The sequence below is a fragment of the Melampsora larici-populina genome (assembly GCF_000204055.1).
Source record: "Melampsora larici-populina 98AG31 unplaced genomic scaffold MELLAscaffold_64, whole genome shotgun sequence".
NCBI lineage: Eukaryota > Fungi > Basidiomycota > Pucciniomycetes > Pucciniales > Melampsoraceae > Melampsora > Melampsora laricis-populina.
In genome coordinates, this window is record NW_006768828.1 from 355143 (window position 1) to 379537 (window position 24395).

Consider the following 24395-nt stretch of genomic DNA (forward strand, 5'->3'; position numbering starts at 1 on the left):
TCATATCTAGTGTTTGGGGCAAAATGGTCATCATGCAATTGCTGAGCAACTTGAGCGCAGTCTTGATCTTGTTGGATGCAAGCATGAGGAGGTTCAGGAGGTGTGGGAGGTTTATCAAACAGGAAGTCAAAGACCATTTGGTCATTTGAAGACTTCAAAAGGGTATCAATTGGGTTTTTAAGAAACTTGGAGCAAGCATATGATGGATGTCTTTTGGATGAAGGTTATGAGAATTAAGATAGTTCATTTCAAAATCATACCACTGTGGATCAGGTTGGTTCAGAGTGATTTAACATTGGTAAATTGTATTTCACATCATCCCATAGTGGATTTCATGTGTTTACCAAGTTTGGTAAACCACACTGTAAGGGTGTGACCTTACAGTTAGCATATGGGTACTTGGTTATGGGTTTAGACAGTTAGGATTGTACTAGTCTCTTTTGCCCTGGCTCCCGAGTGTCTTCTTCTCCATAGGGGAACCTCCTACTTGGAGCCAGATTGTTTGGAATTCATAATGACGTTCTATAGGTAGTCTTGGCTTTTGAGCTGTTCTGTGACTCAGTGAAGGCTCTTTTTTATAGGAACCTTACACACACATGATTAATTTTCACACTCTGGAAAGCAAAATCTAAATCACCCTCATGATAGTGGGTGCTCTTACTGATTTCAGTTCTTGTAGGACTACAGAATACAATGGAACCACCTGATGCATTGTTGGGTACTGTGACTTGCAAAGTATCTCAGTTGCTTTGCTGAGGGGTTCCACGAAATCACACATTTTCTTGACGTAATCCCACTCCATTGGTAAGAGTGCATATTTCTTGAGGTCATCACACTTGCAGAGCTCATTGCATGCTTTTTGTAGCCAGAGAATTCTTCAGAACATGTGATATGAAGAGTTGCAATGAGTTTGAGTTGTGTTGTCTCTTTGGGTGTGAGGTGGTCTAACATTACTAACAGTCAGATCTTCTAAAAGGTATTGATCAAGAGCCTTGAAGTTGCCAGGATTGGGAGCAGGGGTTGGATGAGTTGGGCAGGCTTTGCTCATAAAGCAGGTTCACATCTTGCTGAGGGAGCTGGATACTTTGTCAAATTAGCATATGGCATATGGACAATATTTGCAAAAAGTTGACCGTGTTGAGGGCTGCACCGGGTAGTTGGAACCAGACCATGGCGTTGGTGGTAAATGGTCTTGAGAGTAACTTGACTGACATTGGGATGAGCCTGTGAGGAGACACAAGTGTGATGGATTGTCCTCCCCTTTGTCCAATTCCATAATTTGTCCAAATATCTTGAGTCCCTCTTTTGCATCAGGGTTGATAACATGCACTACACACCCATGAACTTGGTTTTGGTGATTGAAATCATTGCCATCTGTGTTTCCAATGGCTCAACCAATGGCTGCATTGGTACTGACATTGTTGGCATTCATTGCAGTCAATGTGTTTGTGAGATTGTAGTTCTTCAGATAATCAACAATGATACTAGCAAAGGGCCTTACACTGCAAATATAATGTGTTTTTCAAAGGTGAAAAATGATTACATTTAACTTACAAAATGATTAAAAGTGAATTAAATCTGCATTAAATATGCATTTTTCAGCATTAAATCTGCATTATTAACCATTTTGTGCATTAAGTTCAATCTTTTTTTACCTCAGAGAAACACATTATATTTGCAGTGTTATGAGCACCTGGAAGAGAACATGTCAGTTGTTTCAAATTGAATTGATAGATAGAAAAAGAAAACATGCTCACCCTTGATTTCCACAATAACAAGGGTGATACCCATTAGTTCCCACTTGTCAGTTATAAACTGACCAGTCAACAACATGAATGGGACATTATTTGGCAACAACCATGCATCTTGAGTGACGGCAATAAATTATACTACACAAAGTTGTTCTGGAACTTTTCAATGAAGGGTCCAGAACACATTTTCCACAAAGCCAGAAAGGCAGAATACATTCTGGCTTTCTGGACTTCAATCACAACACCACATCCCCAATCTAGTCCAACATCCACCATCACAACATGCCTGATGAGATTCCCCTTCAAGTACCGTGTTGATCAAATTTCTCAACAACAAATTGACCCAACAACCTTGCTCAACTTACTTCATTTGACCCCAAGATTCATCTGAAGAAAACCAAATCACTATTCATCAATTCATTCAACTTTTGACCGATCATCATTTGAATGTATTCAATTTAATGCATAAACTTGGTCCACCAGTAAAATCAGAAATTGATTCAGATAGATATTGCTCTTGTTCAAGATCCAAGAGCTTTATTTTGTATCATCAATTGGACCTTGTTCCTATCAATCTTGCAAATGTAATTGATTTGGTTTTTCAACTTAGTTCGCAATTAACATCAGAAATCAATTCAAATAGATATCAATCTTGTTTAGGATCCAAGAGCTTTTTTTAATTGTTTTGGTATCATCAAATAGACCTTGTTCCTATCAATCTTCAACAAAAGCCAATCTAATTTGGATTATTTTCCATTGAAGGATCAGACATTGATCTTGTTCAAAATCAATGATGTTCTTCCAAATCCTGTTCCTATCAATGTGTTCCTATCAATATTCTTGTACACAAAAGAATGTAATTCATTGACCTCATTTGTCCTTTCAGGCCATAGTGTGGTTTATGAGGACAGAGGTGTGGAAGCAAGGTGAAGAAAGAGAGTTGGTTGAGGGGGAAGATGAAGAGGCCTCAATCAGTAGCTACAGGGTTAAATCAGGTTGGATCGCGCTGTCCTTTGGACCCTAGGGGCAAGGGGTATTCAAATTTGTTTTTCCCATGAGTCCTGGAAGCCACAACACAGCCAAGATTGATGTGGCCACCACTGAGCTAGCCTGAGCTGGTGTGCCCACCACATGAACCCCGGCAAACACTCCCTCAACTGGTATAAACTTATACAGATACATGCCAAGCCATTTTGTACCAATCTCCCCTGCAGTTGAGGGTTCAACAGCCAGACCAGCATCCACATCTAACATAGAGCCCGGCCCCAATGCATAATCCAAAGATACCAAGGCCAGGGTCATTTGAAATACTCAGACCAAATCCTAGGCAAGAATTTATCACTTTGAAGAACTTAAATTTGGCCCAAAATTTCATGCCTCAAGGGGTTGGAGTATCTTATGCCTTTGACCTCCGTTTTTTCTGTCACCCAAAATAATGGGGTTCAATTCCAAAATTCCAAGCAGAGATTTACAATTGCCAAGCTATTCTTTCAACCAGAAGTTGATTTCAGTGCAGCCAGAAATGCACAGCAGTGCTGAATGCTGCGCCTGACACAGACCCATGATTGCCCTGGCAGTGGTGTGTCACTTTCAGAGCACTTTTTGCTGCCAAATTTAGACTCATAAAATATGATTTAAGCTTCATGCTTATATTCCTGGCCAACACTGCTCAACTCTTGGTATTCCAACATATCTCACCACCAAATTTCCACCTTTTCAAATGACTTCAGTCTTCACATATCCCCTATTCAAGATACAACATCCAATTCCTGATTGCCTTTGCAATCTCAATCAAGGAAAGGTGGCAATTCTGGCTCTCACCAATCAAAGAACCACATCTTGTGGAGAAGGATCCCTTTTCTCAAGGTTATGAAGTCAAGTGGCTCTTTCACTTCTCACTCTCATTGGTCACAATAAACTATAGTTGTTGACTGTCTTCATATTTTGAAGTTTCCTTCAATTATTGTCAACCTCAATCCACCTGCATCCACCTCCTATCACCTCTATTTACTCCAATTATTTCAGGTATGACAGTGATTTGATGCTTGGATGTATTCAGTATCATTGTGTTTTGAAAACAACACAATAAATAAAAACCACCTTTTTGGAACATAAACTTGGAGATGTAAAGTGGTACTCCACATATGGAATCCAATTTTTCAAGAAACCACAAACCAATAAAAAAGTTATGTATATCACAATTAACTCAAGTGTCATACAGATTATCAAAAACATCCAAGAATCAAAGCAATGGGTGATCAAGACAAGAAGAAAACCATTGAAGAAAATAATAAGGATTGATAAATTGATTGGATTTTGACAAGTAAAAGCAATCTTGTAAATCTCACCGCAACCTCCCTTTTCAAAAACTTGAAAGACTTTTGAGGAGAATATTGTCTTGAAGATGAAAAGGATAGATGATTTGATTGAATCATTAAATGACTCTGAACAATTTTATTTCACATTCAGACACCAAAAGGAAATTAGTTTTTTCCTAACTTAGCTAAATCCCCTCCCAGTACGTGTGCCTCCAGGGTATGTTTTTTTTACCCAGACACTAAGAGGGGACTTAGTTAAGTGTAAGTTTTTCCCACCAAAAAGAATCAATGGATAAAATGTAAAAACAAGATCACAAAATTAAATCCATCAAAGATTCATTTCACTGTTCAGAAAGGAAACAAGACCAAGTTTTCTTTATTTATTTTAGTCTTTTTTGCTTCTTTACACTTGTTCCAAATTATTTTTCTTCTTTCTTTACTGTAATTACAACACACACTTTTCAATTGGTTTTCACATTTTTTTAACTTGTTGGGGAATGAAAGAATGGCTTTTTTGGCTTGACATACTCCAAAACACTGCCTGATAAGACTGCGCTTTTGACTACCAGGTCCAAACCCTTGACTGGTCCTCCCCCCTGATTCTTCCAAATTTACCAAAATTTTGTATCACAGAAAATCACAGAAGTGCTGAAATCATGCATTTCTGCGCAGAGCAGCACTGCCAACGCCGGAACGGCTGCAAAACGCTACGGATTCCAAGGCCTTTGGACAGCAATGCGCAGGCTCTGCAATGAACTGCTGCACATCCACATCGCGATTTTCAGCAAAACAAAATTGTGTGATATTGTAGTGCAGTGAGCGCTCCAATATTGCTATATTTCACACTATTTGGGCCAGATTGAGGGATAAGATGAAAAATTTAAAGATGATTTGAGAAACAATATGTTTTTTTCTACAAAAACTTTGATACAGTCAACAAAAAAATAAAACACAAACATCAGAAAAAAAACCAAGAAAAGAAAACCCAGGTTTTCAAGTCAAGACTAGAGAAAAAGGAAACATCCCAATTTTCTTTATAAAAAAGATCATTGAAGTATACCAAACCCCAAAAAGAGAGAAAGAAAAATCCAAGATTTAAGAATTAATGATTGTAGTTGGACAAGACTTAGTTCTACCACAATAACACTCTTTACTTTATAACAAATCATTTTCATTGTCATCCGCTTCATTCAAAGGAGTTTTATGACTCATAACTAAATGATCATTTGTATTAGGTAGTTTTTGTTGATCAATTGAACACAAATCTGATCCAGCAGGAAAGACTTGACAAGAGTCTAATGAATAAAGGTCTTCATTTGACATTAGCACATCTTGAGATAATCCGTGATGATCTATTTTTTCATCTTTCAATGTGATTTGAGAAGCTATAAAAGTTGAAGCTGAGCTACAATGGAATGGCTTACAATAACATTCATGATTTGGATTAAGATCTAATGGAGTAGATCTAGATCTAACTTGATGATCATGTACTAAATCATTAGAATGATCATTAAAATCATACAATGAATACCTTCGAAAATTATTAATAGGAGGTAAAGAAGCAGATAAGTAATTTGAATTGGTTTGATTTAATGTAACATAATCTTGATGTATTGATTCAAATTCATGATTCAAACTTGAGCTTCTTAAATGATTGTGATGTGATTAAGAGTTTTTCAAGATGAGTGAAATCAGAGGATGTTGTAAGTTAGGAACCAAAACATGATCTTTTGTTTGAACCAAGGCAGGTTGAGTGATTTGAGTCTTAATTGGCAATGGTGTCTTTAAAGGTATAGTTAAAGGGGAGATTGGACTTTCAGGTGAAACCAAATGTACTGGTGGTGAAGGTGTCTTGATTGATATGAATCCAGAATCTAAGGCCAGGTGGTGAATGGGTGTGAATCCAGGTCGGTGTGAGGGTTCCCAGCCTGTATGTATGGTTTTCTCCAATATATAGCAGAGCAAACCCCCCTGGCCTGGGTGGTGCAGTGATGGCTCCGCTATGGGAAAACCCAGCCCTGGGTTGCGGTGCGCAGCCTCCGCTATACAATGCGGAGGCTATAGCGGATGGCTGAATTGCTGCAAAACCGCTGCAAAACCGCTATCTGCATCGGAGCGGTTCCGGTATTGGCACTGCAAACCAGACTTGTTCAGAGCTTGTTGTTTCTTGCATATGTTTTTTGATATCTTTGCTGCATGTGGGTACCTAGTTATCATAGAGTGTTTTAGATTCAGCTTACATTCTCTGAAAGTAATGAAAATATGTACCTCCTCTTGCAGTGTTCTTCCCCAGACTCTCAAATACATCCACTTTTGCTCCATAGAGCTTGGAGATTGACACTTGTATCCAGATGAGAGCTCAATGCTTTGGTGCTGAATTCATCACCAATTGTAAGTATAAAGATGAGTTCAATCAAACTGGAGTTAGTGCACTTGCAGCGCCAGGAATATGAAGGTATAGTGGGTAGTGTCTAAAAGCGTGTAATGTCGGGCCGGTTAGTACGGCCAAAAAGCTGATTTATCAAAAACTCCATTGGATGAAAAGAACTTTCTCTACTGTAAAAATTGTTAAAAACAACATGTTCAATACAATTTTGGATTCCTATCGATGTGAGGATTCCAAATCTGCCCTTGGCTTAAAAATTGGATCAATTTTGTGGGCTTCATGAACTTTTTTCTCAAAATACCCAATTTCACGTGTTTAGGCACTACCCACCATAGTGATCAATCCCTAGCACTTTGACCAATCCATTGATCTGCTCATCAATGATGAGAACACATGGGTGTTAGATGCTTGCACCTTTTGGAGGCTGTGTGAAGTTGCCTGTCTTTGGCCTCAAGAGCTTTCATCCTCTCTAAAGTTAAAATGCTAAAGTCAACACAGGTAGGTTATATTACAGACACACTGCCACCATATACTCCACAGGTTGAGAAATCCAAGGCATAATTGGAGGCAAATCCTTGGAATGACCTTGTCCAAGTTTTTTATCTGACATATTATTCTGCGCTGAGAATCACCTTGGATAAAAACCTTGGAAAGCTTCTGCCCAAGGCTTGGAATCAAAGAATACCTTGTATTGAAAAGGTAAGTTGCTCAACTCAGCTTCTTGATGCTGATCTTCCAGCTCTATCAGGTGATTGAGACTTTGATTCAACACCTGCAAGTTTTCAACAGCCAAGGCACAAAGTTGGCAATCTCTTTGCCTGTTCCACAATATTTTCAAATATCCTTGTATATACATAGAATTTTTGTGTCAAATTGTGTTCAAATTCTGAACACTCTGGTCATTCAATTTTTTGGCTTGATAAAAAATCCATATTCAACTATCTTGCTAGTCAATGAAACAACATGGGATGAGTATGAATTGATAATAATATCCAAACAGGATCAACTCACAAGAATCACCATAACAAACTACATACATTTGTTTACCCTTGTTGATGGGACACTTTTGCAAAGCCAAAGCACAAAGCCTGTGGGCTGTTCTCAAATATTGCAATGCACTCATCAATGTGGCAAGATTGGACCACATGTGCTCTAACCCTTCTCCATCCAAAAACTTTGAGTTGTTTTTCAATCTGGGATTGTATCTTGATTGGCATGCGCACTGATGAACACAATGAAACATGCTGGTATCAAGCATCAATCTCAGCTCTGCTTTCTTTGTAAAACAAATTGCACTGGTCACCCAAATATTTGGAACACAAAAGTCAGTAGTTGTAATTTATTTCAGACTGACTCAATAACTGACCTTAACAATCCCTTTCTCCATGCTACATCCTACATCATATAGGATTCCAAATCTATGCACTTCTCCATTGTTATCAGTTATTCACAAGATCCAGTCAAGCATTCCCAGATGATAATAGCTGCTACAGTTGCCGCTTGATATAAGCACACATTGAGTAAGCATATTTTGCTATAGGAATCAAATTTTGGTGAAACAAAAATGAAAATATGCAGTACACTCCTTTCAAACTGATGCATCGCGCTTTGTAAGCATCAAATTTGGTGAATTTTAGTGATGCTTATAGCAAGCGGCAACTGTATATGAATGGCTGAGCCTGTATCAAACAGGCTGCCAGTAGCCCCGCCACCACCCCCTTCACAGGTACTGTAATGCTTGTTAAGGCTTGTGACCAGTGAAGGTAGTGGTGAGAGGTTACTGTAGGCTACCTGACTGAACTAGATCCTTGCCCTTGAAATTGCCAACTCATGAAGAACTTCACAATGAATTTTCTGTTCAATACCCTGTGTCACTGATCAAGTCCCAACTTAAGTCCTTTGTGCAGAGGTTTAACATAGCAAGCAAGATTGAGTCTTACCCTCAGGCACCACATCCAATCCAATCCAATCCAATCCATTTGATTAGGAGCATTTGCTCATTTTACATTACATATCAACACACACTATTGGTTTCTCATGTTCTGCTTATTCACCTTAATCATAGCTGATTCGAACTCAAAGCTAGAAAAACAATCTCAAAAGACCATTCATCTACTCAAGGATCATCAGGATTATCATACTAATGATTCAATGATTTTTTGAGACTTCTAGTCCATCAGCACAATGTGCCCAACAAAGTCTTAATGTAGAAACTGTTTTAAATTCCCACATCAGGAAGTTCAAGACTATATTGTGGTGTATCCACTTTAGTGGGAACACCGCCAAGTAATCCAAACCTTGCCAAATGAGCATTGGAAAATTTTCTATTTGCTGACTTTGGGAGGGGTTTTCAAGTGAAATTAGGCTCAGTTGTGTAGAGTAATGTCACAACTGCTTTCAGCTAACTTAACAAAGCCTGTCCTACTTTCATAGGTAACATGTCTAAAACAAGCATTACACTACCTGTGAAAGGGAGGGTAAATAAGCTCACTGTGCTCCAGATTTAACAATGTTGATGAATTTGAGTAGGATGTTGTGATGAGATGTCATTCCCATCAAACCCGTTTCATTGCATCCTTGTCACATCTGACCGCCTCAAATATCATTCACTGTGTATGTTGAGCAGTGCAAGTCATGTGGTGGGCACAAGTTTTGAACTTTACAAAGGCACACCTTTAGTGGGAGGGCTCTGAGGTATCAAATCCCTCCAAAAAGCAAAACTAAAATAAAAAACACTCTCAACAACAACAAAAATAACATGTTCAATAAACCAAAGGGACCATCTCATCAATAGTCCTTAATAAAATCCATTGAAACTATCATCCTCCTAATCCTTGTTCTCAGACCCCTCATCTAAAACAATAGTAACAAGTGAATCTACTTCTACTCAAATATTGAACCACATAAACCAAAAAGTGTACCTATATAACCATTCTCAGTAAAAGTATCATTCTTTTTGTCCTTCTTCCTACTCATCTACATCTTTGCCAGGACTTTGAAATTGAATTTCAAACATTTCAATGCTAAACAAAGAGATTTGATCCATAATCACATGGTAAGATCCAACTCGAGGTGATTCAAGTAAGCCTCTCAGCACCACCACATCTACGGTATTTTACTGATTTGCAGACTCCATCTTTGTTTTCCAGGACAAAACTTGCGCTGAAGAGAGGAAAACAGCTAGTAACACCCCGGTGTCACAGCGCCAAGCAGGACTTGCGGCGAGGTGCCTTCGGTGTTGAAAATTGGCATCAAGACAAATTATATGACCAGGTTCATTGGCGCGCATTCCAGGATCAAGACACTTTGGACAGTTCCCTGCTGAAACCTTCAGAAGTGTTAACCGTAGAGCCGCTGACACCATTTCATATTCCATGCACAGCATCTCTTGGTAGAGATCAACCGCTGCCGAAAGCAGCGGCGTACTCGGGTCCTATTGAATTTGTCAACTTGGACCTTTCTCCGTTGCCAATCATTACAGTCAGAAGGTTGAAGGCCCGGTTCCATAAACTGATATCACACCAATGATAAGTTTCTCGACTACAGGGCATGGAAAAATTTCCTGTTCATATGACTACCTATCGGTATGATTGATGTAGCTCATTAAAGAAGAAATGACTGATTGTTATCAACAGAATGCAAATCAAGTTATGACAAGAGGAAAATCAAAATCATGTATGGCTATGTTCCCAATTAAAATCCTCCTTTCTCTGACCTCTTTTCAACACATGTACTAATGGTTTGTGCGTGTATAGAAAAGTGCTATAATATAAGGAAAGGTTTAACAACTAGGATAATGTTACAATATGTGGTAAGAAGAGAAGAAACGGACATTGGCAATGCCTTCAAAGAGAGAAAGAAATAAAGATGAAGGTCGAAATGAAATCTAATCTACAAGGGTTGAAAAATATTAGGAAAAGCGGGTCAAACAAAAAAGTGAGGGAATGAAAATAAAACAAAAGTATACGTAGGTCAACTTGTCAAGGAAGACATGATACTGTCAGTTACTACTTGTATGTAACAAAAAAACGTCCAAATTATAGCGAGCGTATATTTTGAGAACAAGGGTTGCCTCTCAGGCGACATCGGAGATCAGTTCGTCGGCGAATTGATCAAGAGTATAGACAGCAAGCATTCCATGATCACCTATTCTGGTAGGCGACTCTAATTGAAACCAGCGATTCGAGATAGCTTGTTTGAATCCGATGATCTCGACATCCCAACCTAACTTCAAACATCTTACAACCCATCCCCAAACTGAAGCCAAGCAAATTACGTTAGTGGATAATAATGGGGTGGCACAAAAGAATGATCAACTTACAGCCTGGTTTACTATATTCGCCAGCGTTGGCATCTCCGGAAACAAGTGTGAGGATGGGGCGAGGTCTCGAGTCATGATCTGATCCCTTCCAATCAAATTCCATGATCGTGTCAATCATGTTCAACTGCAAAGTAGAACACAAGAAATTAGTTTATGAATTCGCAGACAATCAAGGTCAATATGATGAAGGCAAACCTGAATGACTTCATCGACAGCCTAGAACAAAATGAAGTGAGAACACATGAGTTGATTTGTCAAAGTCAAGAAGTCAGGTATTAACGCACCTGTTCCTTGTACCGCAGGTGTTTGCTGCTTTTGCCAGCTGGGTATGGAGTGGTGGAAGGGTCTGAATCAGATTCAGTGCAGCTACTTTTATCTGCAGAGTTGGTAGTAGGTCTTGCTGAGCCTCGACGAGGCATTCTACTAGGATTGATTATTTTTCTGGTTGTCGGATTGCGATTGACAACCGGGTCGAGCTGTCAAGACGATGGCAAAAGTAAGGGGGCATTGACCATCAGTAAGCTGTGCCGACATGGGAATATCATGCAAGAATACGACTTACAATAGCAATTTCATACCCTTTCGATTCCCAGTAAGGAATCATATCAGGTTGGTAGAGAGGATTAGAAGCCGCGATATACCGCCTGAGAATCGTTGTGCGTTCGCGCTCAAGGATGCGGAAAAGTACTGCGTAGTCTAGTCTTCGCTTAGGCTTGGCCATACCGCGGTCAAGATGATGAAAACGATCCTGATCGTAGACGTCTAATGAAGGTCGATTGATGTTGAGATGACGAAGGAATGACCAAATCACATTGGAGTGGTCTACAAAGATGAAGGCAGGTCGATAGGATCCGTCTGGAATGGTTGCACACATGCTTTTTAGTTTGCAATCAAGTGACCTTGTTTTCTCGGCGGCAGTAAGGGGTAGAATCAAATCATTTTCTGCCGAAGGTGAAGAATATGTTTGCGTCGTAACTTGCGTTGAGAAAGTGTCCATGATCGAAATGGTCGACATATCGAATGGATTGGTGCATTGTGAACTTAAAGAATGTGGGAAAGGGAGTGTAGCAATCGAGTGCCTGTGCCGGGCAAGAGGTAGAGATTGAAAAAGGGTGGTAGATTGTGTGACAGGACGAGCGACGAACTTTCGAGGGATATCACCATAATAATAAGGAATCGGGGGTTCTGAGGTGAGGGAGGTAACAGGAATTCGAAGCAATTCAGAGGCTGCCTGTGCGGCTGAGCCGCGCTTAAACCTTGGAACAAGACCTGGATCAGCGGCAACGGGAAGCAAAGCTTTCGCGCATGGCTGAGGGCAAAATGCATCAACTGCACCAGTATGGAGGTGACCATGAGTAAGGGGTACGCCTGAGGCCCCATTTGTAGTAGATGCATGGCGGCGGGGGCCTTGCGAAGGAGGAACTGACTTCCGCCTCTTGGACTTCGACGAACGAGACTTGTGTTTTTGGGATGAAGGCACGATAGGAGCAGGATCGACTTGCGTAGGCTGATGGCGTTGGGTCCGGTCCTCCGGTTGAGTGTTAGCTCGAACATGAAGTCTTTTGGTCTTCAAAGTGCATTTCGTATGTGTAGGAGATGACTGAATTGCAGCACTGGGGTCTGACTTGGACGACGGAGACGAAGGTGGTGACTGTGAACATAGCTCACGCGCGCGTGACTGCCAGTAATTTTTTTGAGATGAGAGGTATCGAATAGCTTCCGAGAAGTCGCCGAGCTGAACTCCGGATGCGTTGGATTGCTCAACAGAGGGAGACTTGGGAGTTGAAGAATTGAACTCTGTAACAACAGGCGCAATGGTGACAAGTGGTAGTAGGCTGACAGCTTCAGAGGTAGACTTTAAGGAATGACTTGAAATCTTAGGAGAATGCTGTTGGCGACGATGATCACCATAGACATTCGGCGATGCAAGGGACGGTGGGAGAGGACCAATGGAATGTAACAGTTTGTAAGCCTGTTCAGGAAGCTGATCGAGATGTGGCTGCGAGGTCCGAGTAGCTTTTGGATAAGTGAGCTTGGTTATAGTTGGGCTGGATGGCACATGATTCAAGTAAATGATAGGGTGTTTGTGGTCAGGAGGAGTTGCTGAAACAATGTGCTGGCCATCAACTTCAAGAGAGTAATGCTGAGAATGATTGTCAGATGACGTAGCCGTTTTAATGTTGAAGTCGAATAGATCAGGTTCGAGTGTAAGCCGAGGTGACTGAGGATGATTGGTCGGAGTTTGAGCGTTTGAAGTGGGATCGCTCTTGGAATCGTATCGAATCTTCATGGTCGTAAAAGGAATCATTAACTGGTCTTTGTAACATTTCAAAGTGGGAGATGGTGTGGGCGGAAAGGAAGGTGGTGAATCGGATGACTGAGAAGGAGAACCAGAGCTGGAATGAGTCAAAGTTGAGTTCGAAGAGTGATACCGACGATGAGTTGTGGTAGTAGTAGTAGTGATTGCTCTGGATCTTTTTGGTGTTGTTGTTGAAGAGGAAGATGGAGGAGCATCGAATGGGATCGCTACTGGTCCGGCCATTTCGTATTCTGAGTGAGATTGATAGTTGAAGATAGATTACGTTGAGTGATTATATGCACTGTTATTCAGGGCTTAAGGTTCGGCGATGTTGAGTTTTAGCACAACAGGGAGTGTTTTGGATCGTAAATAGGATTTGATTCAAGCGTCAAGAGTATGTGATGAGATAAGGTCACCGATTATCAGTCGATCTGAGCTTGAACTTCAACTTTCAACTAGACTAGTCCCGAACTCCAATTGTGACTTGATGGATACTCTGACAAGGTATTTTGAAGATAACGCTGAAGAAGTTTGAATATAGATGACCAAGTTATGATAGAAAGAAATATCGAATTTAAACAATTCCAATAGATAAGTTGATATAAATATGTTAAGATGAAGATTGAAATAGGTTAGAGAGGCTTTTGAGAGAAGAGAGGAAATGGTTGTTGTGAATCGAATGGTTGGTTGAAGAGTCCTGCACGTTATAAAATCAGGAAAATAGCTGAGTGAACGAAATGAAAATGGTAAACAAGAGAAGTAGATTCTATTGGAAATCAGAATGAGAAAAGTAAAGAACCTGATTTGGCAAACAAGTCAAGATCGATTTAAAATCAAGCGCCATAGAACTCAAATTCCGTTACAGGGCTTTTGGACCCACACACACACACACACAGCATTGGCCACCCATCCATAACCCCGTCCAGTTAAAAGCTCAAGTTGATTTTAATTTTGTCATCGTCTGGTCCACCAAACATATCCACACAGTTATCTACACCAAACTCGTGGTCCAAACAACCGATTCGTTTAAACATCTTGCAGTCTCAACTACAAACCTTTCACACCGTAGCGGAGGTTAGCATTTCGACAATCAACGACATCATCACTTGCTCGGCTATCATTCTGATCGGGGTTCATACACAGGCTTCTTGCTCTCGATTCATGTCATTCAATTTCTCCCCTATCAGACATCCAGCCTTTGAGTGAACCTCGAGCTTTCAGAACGAGCAATATAGAATGAGACTATGAGGTCCGCACCCGGGTCGGGTAATAAGACGGGATGGCCGAGTGGTTAAGGCGGCAGTTTAGAACCGTGCCTTGTCCGGACCTGATTTAGCTGCTTCACTTTGTGAGCGTGAGTTCAAATCTCACTTCCGTCGTTTTTTCGCACCCACACCCGTGCGCATCTTTTTTATAAAGGTGGACAGAAAATATCTCCGGGTGTTGAATATCGGAAATTTTGGCCCCAGCTAGTTTAGCAAGGAGAAAACTTTGACCTGTCGAGTTTCCTAAAATCTAGATCACATGACTAGGTTGGTCAACAGGACACGGGTTATCCCATGTGTGCTTGAGTTCAGGCAAAATCCATTTTTCACTTACAATCCTTTTCCTCGCATCGACACTTGAATACTTACATCATTCATTCGCTGGGAAGAATTCTCGGTTGCGTATGCAGTCTGTGACTTTGTGTAACACATGCCCCCCAAGTGTTTGATAGCCTGCGGTTACAAAAGCACTTAAACCAATGCAATAAAAAAATGCCCCCCCTAACCCTCCGACTCGGGTGACATGCAATTTCACCTAGGGAGCCCTACGATAGCGTGCATACCAGCTCAATTGTCGATCAGCAGAATGTATGCAACAAGTACACCCTTCTCTATAGCCTGTGAGCGCTTGTTTGGCTACCTTATATGTGGTTTAAAAGAAGAAGACTAAAATGTCTCAAGATGATCACCATCCATCTCGTGATGCCATCAGGCAAAGTATGATGTCATGAGATGGAGAATACTTGGTTGAATAGCTGCAATGACTCAAGGATCTAGCCTTGAAATCAGTTATTCAAACCCTTACCATAGTTATACTGGTGGTTATACTGATATCCAATACATTGAAAGAAAAACTGGAAGTCATACCATATATTCTGGAATATTGAATCAGCAGTAAATCAGCTTTTTATCTTCAATGAAGGAAAAGAGGAACAAAAGAAGTTGACTGAAAGATGACTTTATCAAGAAATTGTGATCTGTTGAGAAAACACAAAAAATCCTTGATAGGGATCCATAAAACCAGTAATTGATCAAAATAGAAAAGTTCTGCTGAGATTGATTGCTTTTTGATATCATTCATCAGTTACCCCAAAGAGTAGGACCCAAGGCCAAAGTATTCATTTTTTCTTGCAAAGTTGGGTCTTATGCCTGATTGATCTTGAGATGTGAGGAGCTCTATCATGCACACAACACAGCCTCACCTGTCTGGCTTTCAGCTACAGTTCTGACCAAGCTCCTAGGACAATCTGGATTGAGGTTCCAGTTGATCATTATCTCCTTGCCTTGGAGGGGGTTTGGGGGGGTTGGTTCATGACTTGGTAAGTTGTCCAAGGCTCCACTCAATGGTCCTGCCTGAGTCATATGTATGTAATAAACAAAGTCCAAATTTTGTTGGGTTTTTGAGCACTTACAATTGTCCATGGAGGATTCCCCACTTCTACATATTGTTACTATCACAATCTATCACAACCATGTGATGATCAAACCCACTAAATGTCTTGTGCCAAATTTACAAATCCAAGCTTGTTCAAATGATCCTGGTGGATAAAGTTGATGAGGTGAAATAACCTGACAGCCAAAAAAATGAGCACCTGTAAATATTTCAAGCCTCAACAGTAAGCAAATGTACACAGCACTGTCTGCTCCAACATCTTCCAGTTTTTCAGTACAATCAATCAATAACTGCTCAATCTGGGTGATATCCATTTGATTTCCAATTCAAAAACATTCTCAAGGTGCCAGGACACACTGGCCTGCCAGTGATGTGTGATTGGGGGCTGTGAATGTCGTGGTTTTGGCTTTATGTCAGAAGGCCAGCAAACCATATAACTTCCCTGATTTTGTGGTCAGATATCTCTTCCAATATAAGTTTATTGATCTTGAGATAATCGGCACAGGTCCAACAGCATCTCAATTTGAAAATAGCAACCCCACATCAAAAATCAAGCCCAAGCCTTTCAAGGAAGCCACATAGTGGTCAGCCCGTTGGTGGACACACTTAGTTTGGCCAACGCTGGAACTGCTCCACTCTGCTCTTGATTTTGACACCTACCAGTATAGTATATTTGCACCCTTGTTAGAGTGGCATAAAGAACCCGCTCCACAAGTGCTATGTAGCGGAAATATTGTGCTCAATCACAAAGGCAACAAAAAAGAAAACATGTATAATAGTTAATTCTTGTTTATAGGATTGAATGTACTGTGTAAAGTAGATATTTTGGGTAAACTATGGGAACTACTTAATACCTTAGGGCCCGTTCGGCCGGATTTTGAAAAAATTGTTACACAAAAACGATTTTTCGATCTGCCCCTTTTTCAAGGGGCAGATTGAAAAACTCAAAATTTGGCTTTTCCGTTTACTGAACAGTCAACCAAATTGGTCAACAAAAAATTGAAATGGAGGGGCAAATGAGCCCAAAAACTGTTTTTGGTCTTAAAAACAGCCCTGATGCTGTTTTTCAAAAGTGAAGATTTTTTGATCAAATACCGTATTTGGGTATGGATCAAATACGATTTCCGAACGCCGGTGTTTTTGGCAAAAGCCAAATACGTTTTTGACCCAAATATCGTATTTGGCTTTGGTGGGGTATTTGGCCAAATACAATATTTGGAACCCAGCCGAACGGGCCCTTAGATTTTTAAAATGAGAGTCTAGCTTTTTTTCTTGCTCAGTCCTGCTATATAACATTCAAGGGCCTTTGCAGCATCCTCAGACATTCTATCAGGTGCAATACCTTCTTTCATCCAAGCTTGATATCCTACCAGGAGCTCCATTGTCATTGGAAGCATAATAGACCTCTAAAAGGTGTACACACATTGGCAGCCACTGAAAAAATAGTCTCACAAGCACATGACATGGCTGAGGTGGCCAGGTAATTGCAGGCAAGCTTGAATAGTGTGGGGAAGTGTTGTGTGTGTTCCTCTGCAAAAAGGATAAGAAAACATATGACAATTGGTAGCCCCACACATAAAAAACAATTGGACAAAACTTCCACCAACCAAGAGGAGTTTGATCATTTTTTATTGGGATGTGTCCTTGCAGGTGTTCATCCAGACCAGACTTATCCAAAGTCTTGGTACCTTTGTTTTTAACTCCAAATATTTTGTATTCATTGGCAGCAATATCATTTTGATTGCCAGGTGGAGGGCTTGTGTTGTGTACCTCAGATTCTTCCAACTTAGTGTTGAAAGCTCTCTCAATTTCTGAAAGGGTATAAAGCTTGTGTTTGGGGTAGTGAACCATAAATAACTTGGTTCAGAATCATGGGTTGAGGATAGTCGCCAAGACTATAGCCTCTCTACTCACTGCCTCTCCCTGTACTTGGTATGCCACTCAATCATGATGTTGATTGGGTTGTTGAGGCTTGAAAATTCAACAGCTTCCGCTTGATGGGTTTTGATCTTGGAGATGACATGTTTATACTCTGCCAGTAAGACACTGTAAGGTTTCAGAACCTTCACTAGACACGGGAGACGGGACGCTGTGAATCACAGCAAGGTTTCTAGAACCCAAGAGACCTGATCTGTAAATTTCAAATACCAATGAGAACACAGCTGGTTCCGAAGGATAAGGGGCGGGAGATCAGTCCCGATATCTCTAAGCTGTACAAAGTAATAGATGAAAACAAGAATAGAATGAACTGTGACATTACCTGGTTCCAAAGGATAAGGGGCGGGAGATCAGTCCCGATATCTCTAAGGAACCAGAACTGAGAATTGAATTGAAACAAGGTATATATATGAAACTTAATTGTTAAGGTCTAAGTGTTAATTGTTAGTGTTTTGGTTATGTGTATTTGTGTAATGACCGTAGGTCTTACAGACACACCCAGTAGGGCCATTGCCCTCAACTCAAGCAGAGTGTCAACAAAGCTCTAATGTGAATGTCAATATATCAATTTTAAAAGGGGAGGATAATAAAGAGAAACTTACCCTAAAGACCTTGTTGACCATTTCAACTGTATCCCATTCCTGTGGTGAGATAGCAATACCCTTCAGATATGCCTTCCAATCTGCCACAATCATTGAGTTGATGACCTGCATAATGAAGAAGATATAAGAAGGAGATTGGACAAAATGAAAGGACAGGAATTAGAATGAAAGAAATACAATATACCTCTTGAGCCACCAAAACTATCTGACGGCTTTTGTAATGGCTGGTCCACTGTGTTTTATAAGGTTGTTTAATCATGCAACCCTTGTATCTCAAACAAGTGGAGCAGGCCTTGAAATCACTGTGATGTGTGGCACTACTTGAAATTTGGCCTGATATTGTATTCAACTGTATGAAAAACTTGAAAGCATTGACAATTTTACATGAAAAGAGAAAGCAGATTGAAAAGATAAGAGTTATCGCTCACCTTGGGAAGGGTCAATGCAACCACATCTTATGGTAAGTCTTCATCTTTTTCTTCAGTGTCTGTGTCTTTGAGGCTGACATCAATACTTTCATCCTCTTCATCCACACCATCAGGCTGGTCAAGAAGACCAGCCTCATCTTTGTCTGACTTGAGATCATCAATTTGGATTTTGTCATTGTCATTGTTCACCTTTATTGCTGGAATTGGGAGAGCCACTCCATCTGGAGTAGTTGGCTTCAAATTAAAAACCTTTTGACCAAGTGCTCTTACACCATGGCCAACTGTCAAGTTGAGCTTATCTGCATAACATTTGATATGGTATCCTGATGGATTTCAATAGATAAAGTCATGGGGTTTTAAAAACATTGACTGCAGCTCACCAGCCATTTGACCACTGTTGCCTCCACCGTTGGTGGTTTGAGCAAGCATCAAGTAGATTATAAAAGATAGGATTAGAAGGTAACTTCTGGTGGAAAGAAGATAAAGAATATAAAGGAAAAGAGACCACTTATCTACTTGTGAAGCCTGTGTTGGATCAATAATTGTCCAATGGGTCTTGAAAGTAGTGTCCCAAAGGGTTGCCATCTGACCATCTTCAGAGTAAGGTGTGTCAATTGATCTTCCCAATTATTTTTGATGTAATTGGCTGATGAACCCACAACTTGAAGGTATCCTTCAATTAGTATTCCAGACATTGTGTATCAAGTAGAATTTGCGTTCATGTTGCTTGATACATGAGAAGTTAAAAGAGAAACATATTATGAAATGGATGTGATAAGGAAATTCAGCAAATTCAAAACCATGTGTACCTTAAGAGTGTTGATCACCTTATTGCACAAGCCTACAAACAGATGGAATGATTGCTGAGCTGCCCAAGTTTCTTACCTGACAAAAGCACCTCAATTGACACAGGGAAAATTTGTAAGTATGAGTGAATCTTCAAATCAATACCAAGGTAAAGCAAGCCAAACCACCCACATGACCAAGATGTTGTTCAACAGGTTGGCTGAAGATGCTGGTCCAGATAAATATGAGTCCCATTTTCCAGACTTTGCAGACTTCTTCTTATAAGCCTGCTCCTTTTCAGCATATGAAAGTGGAAGAATCACACCAGCAGCTATTGATTTGTGAAAATTCACACATTGAGGTCAACCATTTCCACCATCCCAATGGCTCCATAGGCCCCAATACAATCTGTCACCACCAGTGTACAAGTAGACACAGAAAGTATATGTCACCCATAGGGCCAGACTGGCTCACAGTACATATGCTGTAGTGATCTTTTGGCCCCAAGGGTGTTGTATCTTTTTGGTTTCTACTTGTACAAATTGGTGAACCATCAACACTGGTATTGTCAATCCCTCAGAAAAGGTAGTGCAGTCAGTGATGTGATAGACATAAAGAGATATTACCCAAGATATGAGACAGTAAGCAAGTTACAAACTTTAGGTGGGTGAAAGTGCTCAAGCAGGTCCTCAACACAGCTCAATCAGACTGTTTTATATCCAGGTTCACCATTGTCCCCAACAATTTTGACATCAGAGTCTTGATCAAGGTCCACACTTTTTGGAATGTCAAAGACCTACATTTATTGAGAGATTGTTATATCAACTTTGAAAGGACATTTCATGTCAGTTGAGACCTAAGACCTACATTGGACTTGTCCAATCTAACCCTCTTTGATTATTGGGGGGTGCCACTTGATGAGGCTACAGCTACACTTCCAGAAGGTGATCCAGCTTGTTTGCTAATTGAAGAACAAGACTAGACAAGTAAACACAGGAAACAAGAGATGAATTTCATGTGGGAAGACTGATTACATTTACTGCAGTTTCTAAGCCAAAACACAGAAATAATGCAGAATTAATGCCCAAATGTTACATTTTGGCTCATCAACTGTGTTGAATATAATGGGTTTTCCCACAGGAAAATTGCCTCTTGTTTCCTGTGAAATCAAACAATATAAATTGATGAGTTTGTGATTTGATCATTATTGTCATTACAGATGAATTTGAAACAACTCACCTTTCTTGTGTGGTTGGCTTGGACTTTGATTGAGATGCTGGGCCTGTTGTCCTTTTCTCCTTGTTCATTGGAACCAGGGTCTCAGGTGATGCTGAACAACTAGCAATAGGGCCTGGTGATTTGGCCACCAGTGGATTTGGCTGATGATCCATCCTCATTCTCACAAGACACAAGAGTTGTATGCAAGAGTTGTATGCAAGTCTTTTGGAGGTACAATAAAACCTGAATTAGTTGGACGTGGGCTAGGTAGAGGGATTTGTCTGGTGGAGGGTTGACTGGGAAACTTGAGTGAACTTTGGGTTGAACTACTTCAGGAGGGAACCATTGGGGTTGATAATTGGAAATGAAATGTAAGACAAAGAACAAAGGTGGTCAGCAAGGTGAGTTTTGTTTTTGACTTGTTTTTGCTGAAATGATTCTGAACTGACCATAAGACACTCTTGAACTAAGAAATGACAAAATGGGAACCACAGGCCAGCTGGATTGAAAAACCTTGCCAGGGGTCCATCATTTCCAAAACAGTCAATGTGGCACTGGTTGATATTGAATCAAAAGAAGATAGATCAAGATGTGGTATGTATTGAATCCAGAATTGGATGAGGTGGAGACTTTACTGTACCAGCCTGTACCCTAGCCCCTGGGGCCTGAGTACAGGGTTCTTGCTGACTATATAGTGATGAGTGCAAACCTGGGCCAGATTGTGCAACAATTGCTCTGCCTGGGAAATTTCCGGCCTGGATGAGCAGACTAGAGGCTCTGCTCTATATTATGGTGTGCAGAGCAGCAAAAAACTGTTATAAAAGCACTCCACTCCCTCATTTTAGAGTGGAGAGATTCTGGTATTGGTTTGGCATTTGTACATCCAAAGTTTTTCAGAGATCATTAGCCAACACTATCTGTGGGGTTGTTTTTCAGCACTGTGTTCATCCAAGTTGTATTTTAATCTTCATAGGGATGTCAAGTTTGGTCAAAAGATTTGGTTGAGCTTGATCTTCAGATGGAATTTATTTCAATACTTTTGATCCTCTGAGTTACATAGATTATCTCTCATCCATGTCAATTGATCAAGAAGTTGAACACTCTCAATCATTCACCATTGATTTGTTTGTATATTTCTTTCTCACAAATATTTACTGCTATCTTGTACATCTACAAATTTTTTGCTAAGTAGAGTGTATGATGAGAAGACTTAAATGAGTTCTGACATACTCTTTTCTTACAGTTGTGACCAAACACCCAACTGGTGATCAAAAGGTCAACAACAATTGTTGTGATCTTTTAATGACCTTTTTGGTAAGTGTATAATGTTGAGAGACACCTCAGTCTCTCGTACCTAGGTTTCAGCCGTGGTGAAAGGTGAATAAGACTCTAAGTATCAAATCACTTTACATACTAAAATACAGTAGTTTTATTCAAACTTAAGATGTCAGACTCAAACTTAAATGATCCCTATTTAAATTGCGCCTCCCCCTTTTCGCGCTAATACTCTTTTCCTTTATCCGTCTTCTTACGGAAAGGAAAAGAGTAAGTTCAACCCCTTCACTACATTATCATCAATAGTCTCTACTCTCCATTAGTTTGATCTTCAATATGACTGTTACTAATTATCATACTGTGATGTTATCTTTTTCTTTTTCATCTGAATCATTGTCGACGCTAGATCTTACTGAACTCATCGCGTCGACCCTTTTCCTTATTTTATATTGTGACCTGAACAAACCTTATAGGTCAGATACATAGTCAACTGGTCTATTCTTTCTATTCTCTTCATCTAACAAGTAGTGTCCTTTTTGTACTTGTCTATTTCTATCTTTTGTTCTATATAGGTTAGTGTTTCAGGTATTGTGACGAGAAGTGATTGAGACTCACTTCTAGAAACTGTCACGGGAATTCAGGTGAAATTGATCCGTCTTCTTACGGAAAGGAAAAGAATCTTACTGAACTCATCGCGTCGACCCTTTTCCTTATTTTATATTGTGACCTGAACAAACCTTATAGGTTAGTGTTTCAGGTATTGTGACGAGAAGTGATTGAGACTCACTTCTAGAAACTGTCACGGGAATTCAGGTTAGTGTTTCAGGTATTGTGACGAGAAGTGATTGAGACTCACTTCTAGAAACTGTCACGGGAATTCAGGTATCTCGACAAAGGAGATTTGTCGCTTTTCATATAACCAAAATTCACACATTTCAATCTCCCCCTTGAAACAGGGGCAGATTGAAATACCGTTCTTTTGTAACAATATATCACAAAAGTTACCAAATGGGCCCTTAGGTCTTTAACCAAGGTGAAAACATGTGGAGTAGTGGAAAGGGTTGCAGGTCTGTCAGGTTTTGCACTGTCTTTGAAAGAACTCCCATCTCTGATATACAGGATTCTCTTTCTCCCTCATCACCACCTTATTCAACTGTTGCATGTTCTTCTCCCCTCTGTTCAACATCTTCCCCTCTTTCTTCTCCTCCATCTTCTCTATACTAATCCAGCATATGTTGCTACTGGTCATCATTGTGCCTTTCTTCTCTAACATCACTGATTTGTGTCTCTGAAGTTTTGTAATAATTGAATAGTGAATATGTAGGGAACAATTTCTTGGATAGAGTGATAGGTCTGGTAGTTGACCTCCAATAGGGCATATAAACCTTCGGATGTTCGTTAAACTTGCCCCCACTTTTGTCACAAAAATGGAGAAGTGACGGTGAAAGTTCTGATGATTGAATGGGATAGCTTGAGCAGATGAGCCGCGGAGGGATGCCATGTTATGTGTGTTGCCACCTCCTGCGTCTTAGGGTAAAAGAGCTTGTGAACTAGCTGCGACATCTTTGTAGACCCGCGACTGAATTATGACTTGCTGTGATCATTAAAGTCTGGATCAAGAAGGAAAAAAGAAGAAAAAATAAACGACCAGAACTGGGATCGAATGTGAGATTGACTGTACTGCTCCAAGTGAGATGAGACTTCGAGAGGAGTCGAGAAATCTTCGTATGACGAAAGCGAGAAGTGGAAAAGCAACAAAGATTCGATAAGGAACCAAACTGGACCTTCTTTCGTCGGGGATCTGTACCTAGCATAACTCGAGAAAAATCGTTCTCGCTCTGAAATCGATCCATTGGGGGACTCTCCCTCACGAAGAGTCCGTCTCATCCTTGCACATCCAGATATCTGGGGATCTTCAGTTCATCGTTTCCCTACTTCCTATCTCCTGATTCAGCCTGATTCCACTTAGTTCATAGGGACACCGACTACGATTCCACTTGGCCTCACGAGGCGCGAGCGTGGGACTTTGTTAAGTTTAGATTCCATGCAGTTTGCATGTTATGATGTGATTTGTGATCTCGTCGCCATCGTTGACGGGAAGCTATCCACCTTGGTCTCCATAGATTCCACTTGGCGAGGCAAGCTATTATCCGCACGTTTGCTCCTGCTGTTCATGAGGTAGTCACTGGATCATATCACTTGAAGACCAATCCGCGGAGTAGTTAGGCAATCGGAATCGATCGTCACTAAAAGGGATATGTATCGGCCTCTCCAGTTATCAACGATGGTAAAATAGCGTTGCATCAATTTTTTGCCATGATACGTGTGATATAACCTACGAACCACACTGACTCAATTTCCGCCTTGAAACGCCCTAGATTGTCCTCCCCGTTCTCGGCACGCAACCTGCAAGGA

General features: G+C 40.5%; 1 protein-coding gene across 1 annotated transcript; it reads right to left on the minus strand.

The window, feature by feature from the left end:
• Positions 1–10047: 10047 nt before the first annotated feature.
• MELLADRAFT_118195 (uncharacterized protein) lies at positions 10048–13821 on the minus strand (the record flags this gene model as incomplete). The annotated part of the gene is made up of 5 exons (XM_007416813.1): positions 10048–10712; positions 10777–10900; positions 10972–10992; positions 11061–11252; positions 11339–13821. 5 exons carry the CDS (start codon positions 13316–13318, stop codon positions 10531–10533), a joined length of 2499 nt encoding a protein of 832 aa, XP_007416875.1.
• Between the last annotated feature and the right edge of the window lie 10574 nt (positions 13822–24395).